General features: G+C 53.3%; 4 protein-coding genes across 4 annotated transcripts; 2 read left to right on the top strand and 2 right to left on the bottom strand.

Moving 5' to 3' along the window:
• Positions 1-464: 464 nt before the first annotated feature.
• On the top strand, positions 465-1,250 carry CGGC5_v000343 (Glutathione-independent glyoxalase; the record flags this gene model as incomplete). The annotated part of the gene is made up of 2 exons (XM_032036932.1): positions 465-789; positions 868-1,250. 2 exons carry the CDS (start codon positions 465-467, stop codon positions 1,248-1,250), a joined length of 708 nt encoding a protein of 235 aa, XP_031884288.1.
• Positions 1,251-2,720: 1,470 nt separating this feature from the next.
• tenB-0 (Cytochrome P450 monooxygenase tenB) lies at positions 2,721-4,448 on the top strand (the record flags this gene model as incomplete). The annotated part of the gene is made up of 3 exons (XM_032036933.1): positions 2,721-2,954; positions 3,025-3,406; positions 3,460-4,448. The coding sequence occupies 3 exons, from the start codon at positions 2,721-2,723 to the stop codon at positions 4,446-4,448; spliced, it is 1,605 nt and encodes a 534-aa protein (XP_031884289.1).
• Positions 4,449-4,799: 351 nt separating this feature from the next.
• On the bottom strand, positions 4,800-5,837 carry Cel61a-0 (Polysaccharide monooxygenase Cel61a; the record flags this gene model as incomplete). The annotated part of the gene is made up of 1 exon (XM_032036934.1): positions 4,800-5,837. One exon carries the CDS (start codon positions 5,835-5,837, stop codon positions 4,800-4,802), a length of 1,038 nt encoding a protein of 345 aa, XP_031884290.1.
• A 1,346-nt stretch (positions 5,838-7,183) lies between these two features.
• pnbA-1 (Para-nitrobenzyl esterase) lies at positions 7,184-8,215 on the bottom strand (the record flags this gene model as incomplete). Its single annotated transcript, XM_032036935.1, has 1 exon — positions 7,184-8,215. The coding sequence occupies one exon, from the start codon at positions 8,213-8,215 to the stop codon at positions 7,184-7,186; it is 1,032 nt and encodes a 343-aa protein (XP_031884296.1).
• Between the last annotated feature and the right edge of the window lie 638 nt (positions 8,216-8,853).

Here is an 8,853-nt window from a genome sequence, read left to right on the forward strand (position 1 = left end):
AACTTTGGGCGTGCCATCTGCAGAACAGACTGGGTGGGGGTGCTTATATATGCGCTCTTGACTTGTCGGCAGTTTCCTCGCAATTTTTGAACTGTGAGTAACGTCGTCGTTCATTGACACTCGGACATAGTTAGTCATAATTTCCGCTAGAACCGACGATGAACACCTCTTAATGGATAACAGGAAGCTTGGAGGGAGTTAGAGATGACACTGCCGACCCCCGAGAGACAAAGTATCCACCCTGGTGATGTTTGCTAGGATGTTCGTCCCCAGCTCAACCCAATCCTGTGGGGAACCATGCCCCGAATTGGCTACTCTTACGGAGTCAAAACTCTAAATCCATTATGCTAAGAGATACAAAAAGATGGCTTTGAGCACGCCAGATTACATGTCTTGATGTGATCGCAGGTTGACCATTACAAATATTTCTGCAATTGGAATAATCCATTTCACTCTTTTTCACAATGACAGTAAAGCCTAAGGTTCTTGTCGTCTTGACATCCCAAGACAACCTCCCTACGCGGGATGGCATGAAGACCGGATGGTACCTTCCGGAATTCGTGCACCCCTACAACGCAATCGCTCCTCATGTGGATATTGTCGTTGCCTCGCCCAAGGGCGGCGAAGCTCCGATTGATCCCTACTCCGTTCAAGAAGCCAAGGATGATGCAGAGTGCCAGGCCTTCTTGAAAGAAAAGAAGAGCCTCTGGAAGAAGACGGAGAAGCTGGAGACTATGCTTCAGAGATCTTCAGAGTTTGCTGCAATTTTCTACGTTGGTGGCCACGGACGTAAGTGAATTCATGCTACATCTGTAACGAGTGGGATTGGGGAGATGGGAACGAACGCTGACGACTCTCTCCATGTAGCCATGTTCGACTTGGCCGTTGACCCGGTATCTCACGCACTAATCCGCGAGTTCTACGAGAACGGCAAAATTGTCTCGGCCGTCTGCCACGGCCCTGGAGCCCTAGTCAATGTCAAGCTATCGGATGGAGAGTACCTAGTCAAGGATCAAGAGGTGACCGGATTCTCCAACGCCGAGGAGGATGCGTATCAGTTTACAGATGCGATGCCTTTCTTGCTAGAGACTGAGATGAAGAACCACGGAGCTCAATACGTTAAGGCAGATCAGCTTTTCGGGGTCAAGATCGTCGTCAGCGGCAAGGATGGTCGGCTGATCACCGGGCAGAACCCGCCCAGCGCTGGGGTTATTGGAAAGACTCTTGTTGAGGCTATTGGAAAGCTCTAGAAGACAATTATAACTAGTATATGTGAGAATGATTGCGGGAGACTCTTCGGACCTGAATCGTGTGAGATCTACTATAGCTTGAGATGGATCGTAAAATAACGTCTTTCAATTCCTAAAGCAATTTAAAAGTATTTTACGGAATGATTTGTTGGGAAACGGTCATAGTGATCCTCCCGTCTTTGATCAACACGATTCGACGGTTTGAAATAATCTGAAGACTCCCGAGCTGGGCTCCGGCCGTGCTCCGGCTGCCCTGCCGAATAGACCGGGCCAGACCCGGACTGGACCCACATGAGGGCTTTCCTTTCGCTTCACGACTCGATTTTCCACCACACCTTGTGCCAATGCTCCATATTTTCAAAATTTGTCAGCGGACTTCAACAATTCAAATGGTTTCGTGGTGTAGTTGGTTATCACGTCAGTCTAACACACTGAAGGTCTCCGGTTCAAGTCCGGGCGAAATCATCTGGGCGAATGGTTTAGTGGTATAATACTCGCTTAGCATGTGAGTGGTCCAGGGTTCGATTCCCTGTTCGTCCAATCTTTTGCTCTTGAACTTCATGGTAATTCTTTTTGAACTTACTGTCGGTCTGTCCATATGTTGAGTTGGTTGGGTCGGCGGGCGCCACAGCCCAGATCGCGCACTCAGTACTAAGGGGTGGGACCGAGCCAACCTATGAGATAAACTCAGCCTAATTGAATAAGAACAAGGAACAAATCCGGGTGCTGCAGGTTCGCATCCTCTCAAGAATTGGTGCTGCTACGCATTACCTTTTTCGGAATGTGGCTGCTTACCAAGGCTAAGGGCACGAATGAGAGCTAAGCAACCGCGAAGGATGCAAATTTTGTTGATTGGCCAAGAAATGGCATGATGATAGCTTCAAACTGGTTAACATGCTGTTCCTGTGGATCTTCGAGTTGATTTTTATGAGAGCTTGTCAGTATCCGCTGCGGCTTGAAGGCTACGTGATCGGGCTGTTGGCTCGTTTTGTACGTGACTTTGTCCAACTATGTGTCTTGCTGCATGTATCCGCTGTTGATCACCTGGACGCTGCTGTGTCGCCCAGGGACATGAAAAGCCGAAGCAATTTACCTTGAAATATCCGGAGCCGATGGCCTCCAGGCAGCCCTACAAAACGTCCAGGCTTCCGCGCGCGCACTTCGCTTGACAAGTTGACATGGGGAATGCGGGCGCGCTACCGGGGGATCACCCTTGCTAGTCTCCACGTTGGGCCCAACTCTCTGGCTCGCGTCTCCCACCGGTGGCCCCATCAAGTCAAACATGGGACGGGGTATGTCAGCATTGAGATGAGTTAAAACCCCAGAGCTTCCCCTCAAGTTTGACGCGGAGCTTGGGTCAATTCAGACATCAACCTTATCCCTCCGTGTTACCCGTGGTGAAGCCGTCACGACTCGGGAAACCGCAGACTGCTGTAATTTGAACGCTAGTTTCAGATCGCGCGGTCCACCATGGCTCCCACGTCATTGATCTACCCCGAGCTCTCCAGCTGGTCAGGAATCGGCCTGGTGGCAGCGGGAAGCTTCGTGATCTTCTTCCTCATCAGCCGAACATTCTACAGAATCCCCTACCCGGAGGGCATCGCGCTCATCGGCGAGCCAGAGGGCGCGACGCGATTCAGTTTCCGCACTATCCTTCGGTACTACACAGACTGCCCAGGCCTGTTCCGGGAGGCCTTTGACAACGTCAGTCCAAAATTCCTTTATCGCTGCCTATCAATCCAGTTCGGACGCTAACCCGCGTTCGTCGATCCAGTATGCCAAGAAAGGTAAAGCCGTCGTGATCCCTGGCTTGGGCTTCCGCCACGAGGTGATCATGCCCACGAGCACAATGCGATGGGTCCTGACGCAGCCCGAAGACCAATTGAGCCCCAGCGAAGCATTCGCGGAGGTCGATCAGATCCACTACGCGCTTGGAGACGCTCGGTATGTGACGGATGCTTGGCAGGGGCATCTCGTCAAGACAGACATGAACCTCATCCTGGAGAATGTCTGCGCTGCTATGAACAACGAGCTGGGCATCGCGGTCGACAGGTGGTTTGGTACAGATACTGAGTGGAAGGAGATCGACCTATTCTCCCTCATCAGACAGATTGTCGCACAAGCGGCCGGTCGCTTCACCATCGGATTGCCCATTTGTAAGACAAAGTTTCCTTCGAAAGTGGTCATCAAACTAACTGATGCGACTCAGGCCGAGACCCGGACTATTTCAAACTGAACTACGAAATCATTGACCATCTGGTCGTCAACGCTGGCGCTGTTGGGGGCGCTCCCAGGATTTTGAGACCTCTGATCGGCTACCTCCTGAACCTGCCGCTGCACGGCAGAATCAAAAGACTTAGAAAGATGTTTGAGCCGTACTGGAACGAACGCGTCGAGAGCTTGAAGTACGACCGCAACGACCCGGATCACCCGGAACCGCAAGACCACCTGCAGATGATGGCAAGGTACGCCGAAAAGAACCGCGTCGAGGAGTTCAACAACGTCAACATGATGACGAGGCGTCTCATTGCTGCGAACTTCGGCTCGATGCACCAGACAAGCATCCAAGCGACGAACATGCTGCTCAACATCATCGGCTCCGATTCCGAGTTCAACACGATATCCTTCCTACGAGACGAAGTTAACCGCATCCTGTACGAAGATGGCAACGACAGCTGGACGAAAGCCAAGGTCAGCAAGATGATGAAGGCGGACAGCGTGGCCCGAGAGACTCTTCGCCTCCAGTCGTTTGGTGGACGCGCAGTCTTCCGCAAGGTCATGGTCGATGGGTACAAGGGCCCAGACGGAAACCACCTGCCCAAGGGCACGCTCATCTCATTCCTCGGCCAGCCCGCTGCCACGGACGGCGAACTTTTCGAGGAGCCCCTCAAGTACGACCCGTTCCGGTTCTCCCGGATCCGTGAGAATGCCGCGGCCAAGGATGAGAAGGTGCCCCCTGTCTCGTTTGTCACTACCAGCACCGAGTATTTGCCGTTTGGACACGGAAAGCACGCGTGCCCTGGCCGGTTCCTGATCGACTTTGAGTTGAAGATGATTATTGCCTATGTTCTGGGTCACTACGATGTCGAGTTCCCCGCAGAGTACAACGGGCAAAGACCGCCAAATTACTGGATGACGGAGGCACTGTTTCCTCCCGAAGGAGCGAAAATTAGAATTAGGAGAAAGGCTAAGGCATGAAAGGGGGGTTAGACATGAGATAGCTGCCCACCGGCAGGGTGGGGCGTGTCGTATTCGTATTTACCCCGGTGGGATCTCAGCCAGTTCGTCTGGATTGATAACACATGAATTCAAATCATTAGAGAGTCTGTCACATCAACCTGCAAGTCATGTCCAAAGGGAAGACAGGGTATTCCAGGGGTAATAAGCGGACCCTATCACACCCATGGCATTTGACGCACAATATTTGACCGAGACGGCGACTTCGGATTGACGAATACACTAACAGCTACGAACTATGTACAGGAATGTTCTAATACTTCCAGTATCTGCTGAAAATTACACCCGGCCGAAATCCCTCAGCTATCTACCCTAAACACATTGAGAGTAGTACTCGTTGAGAACCTGGCAAGTCGAGCCAGAAGCACAAGTTGTCGAGCCAGTGTATCCAATACCACCGCACTGACCGTACTTGGGCACGGTGCTACCGCCGGAACCTCCTCCTGCTGCCGTGGTAGTTGTCGTCCTGGCAGTGGTCGTGGTAGCCGGGGCCGCCGCCGTCGTCGTCCGGGCTGTGGTGGGGCTGCTTCCGCCGCTACCTCCGGGTGCCGTCGCGCTGGATGTCGCGGTCGGCCGGGCGGTGCTCTGAGCAGCAGTCGAAGACGAGATTCCCGCCGCCAAAGTCGGACCGGGGATTGGGTAGACCAAAGGCGAAGTGTACAGGTTGAAAAGAATGCCGGGGTCGTCTGACTTGTACAGAGCCGTGCCCTTGACACCAGCCGGAGCGAGGGAGCCGCCGCCAGTGACCTGCAGGTTGAAGCACTGCGGGTATGCCTGGGCGCCGTTGACGTTGCCGCCAGAGTGCAGCGCGATGATCTCGTGCCGGAGAACGTAGTTGCCTGGGGCCAGGTTCGATGGAATCTGGACGGTCCAGGTGAAGTTGTTGGCCATCAGGACATCGTCGGCCCACTTGCCGTTCGAGAGCGACATGTCAATGAGACCGCCGGCGCTGATCTTGAAGAAGTTCAGCGAGGTCTTGTCGACGGACTCGCAGTTGCCGCTGCACTTGGCAAGGTAGTCGATCACAGGGCCCTTGTGGGACTCGGGCCATGTGTTCCAGACGAGCTGGATCTTGGCTCCTGCAGGGACGGTGGCATGGCCGCCGGCGGGAGATCCGTTCTTGTGGCAGATGATATCGCCTGTACCGAAGTTGACTGGCTCGACGAAACCGTTGTCAGGGGCATCGATCTTCCATCCGACAACCGGGTATGTGGGAGGCGAATACGTGAACGCAGGAGAGTCCCAGCCGCGGTAGGCGACGTTGTCAGCCACTAGCCAGTCAACATGGCCGTGTGAGGCGACCAACGTTGCCAAGGATAGCAGCAGAGAGGAGGGAGCAATGATGCCCATGGTCAGCTTGAACGTCTGAGAAGACCGATAAGCGTGTCTCGAGTTGAAAGAAGGGGCCCGGCTTGTTGGATGATGAGCGGTGTCGAGTTCAGGCAATATGCACTCTAGGAGACGAGAGGCACGGCATATATAGTGCATCATCCGGAGCCGGAGAGACGCGTCGACTGAACCGGAAACTCGGCAGTCGATATTGAGTGAACACCCAAAAGGGTAAGTTTGTTGATGACAGAAACGTGAGTCGGACATTGTGCCATCGTGAAAAGCTACGCTGAATCGCTGGCTCAGCAATCTAGGGCCGTCTTCCGACTCTCGGGCACCAATAAGCAGGGCAAACGTGCCATTTCCCCGCGGGCTGTCGCGTTGTCCCTTGCTTCCCTGTGGGCGACATCTGTCACGAGCGCATAGCGCGCGGCGCCACGATGGGACATATTCATCCGGAGTGCCTGAATAGGATGCCGGGTCTTGGTGTTGTGCTGACGATTATTGATTGGGAGCCACCACATGAGAGCGCGTGGATGCGGTCAAGGGAGGGCACGTGTAGCCCTGAAACGTCGGTAACGAGGCGGCGCCATCGAAGAAGAAAACTGCAGAATCAGGAAATCTCGGGTGGCTTGCACCGAGAAATGTGACGGCGGGTTGGAGCCGGGGTTGCCTCGGAGGACCGGGGATGTGGGGTTCCCCTGATTGGTGGGTGAGAGACACTGGACCACCCGGAGGATGTTTATATATTGCCGGTGGCTCCCTCCTTGCGAGTCGCTTTCTCGTTGTAGTAAGTCTTTGTCATGATATTTGTCGGCTGGTTGCATCCATGGGAGCCTGTTAATACTCAGAATGCCGACTTTCTGCGCCTCATGGAGCGGGAGCTTCGCAGACTAGATTTTGGACGAGAGTCTCGAATAAGCAGATTAGTAGTTTCTCAATTTCAAATAGCCTCCAAGATAACACAAGACACGTGATGCCCAACTATCCGTCACGAGTTTCAAATAACTGGCGCTTTTTGCCTAGCTTCGAAGGTGCCGAAGCCAACCCCTGCAGTGCCAAGCCTGTGATGTCGAACCATCCCAGACGCGCCTAGTGAGTTGGGATACTTATATACTGAGGGCCAGCTCTGCAGATAACGTGAAATTCGTGGGCCAGTGAAGCCCAAAGTAGATGGCTCGTGGCTGATAGAGCAGTAGCAAGAGGTAAACTGATTCTTGTTGCCTTCACAGAGATACGCAAGCCACCGCGCCGCCAGCCAAGCAACTGCCTATTCCTCGGAAGGGTAGATTGAACGATGGAGTTTTATATGAGAAATACTCAACTGACCGGAAAGGTTCGAAGAGGCTATTTGAAAACAGGCTACTTCAATGATTCACAATGTTCCATTTCGTCTCGTCGCCGGTGACTGTGAACCCCTGAATATGGTCGTTTCCATGGTTGGCAAACTCCACCCAGATATCTTTGAGCCTGTCACCTAAACCGTCCATAGCGTCTTGAGATGCTTCTCCTCCTAATATTGGTGCAGATTTCCATGACTCCCATGAACCAAGGAGGAACGGTAGCTCGATGCAGTGGGCCGCGCGCAGTGAGCTATGTGAAGGGTGCCACTGGAAGCGGTAGAGTGTTGCCTGACCCTCCGCATCCAAGTATTGCTTGTGGAGGCGATCGGTGAGCCATGTGAACACCTTTCCAGATACGAACCAAGCTGCAAGTCGCTCGATGAACTGTCCAATCAAAGGCAGATTAATATAAGGACGCAGGGTCTTGTTCATTCGGACGAATGGGACGCCTTCACCATTCGTGTATCCAAGCATGATGGGTATTCGCTGCGCTACCAGGCGGAGCTTCTCAGGTACATCTGTATGGTTGGGTAATGGTCCATGCCCCATAAGCGGACCGAACGGCAACTGTCCCGTAGCAGTGAGAAGAAGCTCAGTCTGTAGAGATAGCATCTCCTGGGAACTCCTTGGCCTGGTATCGGTCGCGAGTCTTTCTTGGGCAAGGCGGCCCAACGACCAAACCATCTCTTCACGGTCTGGCGTCCATATCTCCAGAGGCGCACTTTGTAATATGGCTTTGTGAAATAGGCCATCAGTCCCTTCTGCAAGCATAAGACAGTAGATGGAACCTGCTCCGGCGGATTGTCCAAAGAGCGTGACGTTGTCAGGGTCGCCGCCGAACGCAGCTATATTTTCCTTGATCCAGCGAAGAGCTTCCATTTGGTCCAGCAACCCAAGATTTGCGGGAGCGATATCTGGTATTGGCTGAAACCCGAAGACTCCAAGTCGATAGGAGATGTTGACGCCGACGACACCTCTCTCCACTAGGCCAGTTGGTTGGTAGCAATCCAGGTCTGCGCCACCCGAAACGTAAGCCCCTCCGTGTAGATACGCCATGACCGGCAGCTTCTGTCCGCCCGAAAGCGCATCGACAGTTGTAGTTACTGTCACATGTAGACAGTCTTCGTCTTGGTCGCGCCCTGCTGTGATGGGCCCGGTGACAAAATCCAGCCGGGAAGGCACAGTCTGGGGGCAGATTGGAGATGGACCGGTACAGTCCTTTATGTCGTTCCATTCGCCAACAGGGGTAGGAAGCTGAAAGCGACTTGCGGATGCATATCGAATTCCTCGAGCTCGAATGAGCTGACCACCACACGCAACTGATATTTTACCTCCAGGGAGATCGATAATTTTGTTGTTCATTGATGCGATGATGTTAGCCCTGTCTTCTGACGTGGAACTATCCCGAGGTATGCGGTCCGGTCGCAGCGGCATGGGTAATTCTAGTCTCCGCTATGAAACGTACCTGATTATCAAAGAAATTACCCCGACTTGAAATATCCGGATTCCGTGCTGATTCTGTGCCGCTCAAGCCCCATGCCCAGACTCACACAGCCACATCCATACCTGTTCCGCCTCACCTAGGTATCTATTGGCTTCACTGAGTTACCCGCTTCAACGAGACAGTCATCTCCCATTCAGCTACTTCTCAAGAAAAGGCCACCTCTCGAGACGCCCATGTTTCAAATGTAGGA

Source organism: Colletotrichum fructicola (genome assembly GCF_000319635.2).
Source record: "Colletotrichum fructicola Nara gc5 chromosome Unknown KSG_Nara_v1_contig01, whole genome shotgun sequence".
NCBI lineage: Eukaryota > Fungi > Ascomycota > Sordariomycetes > Glomerellales > Glomerellaceae > Colletotrichum > Colletotrichum fructicola.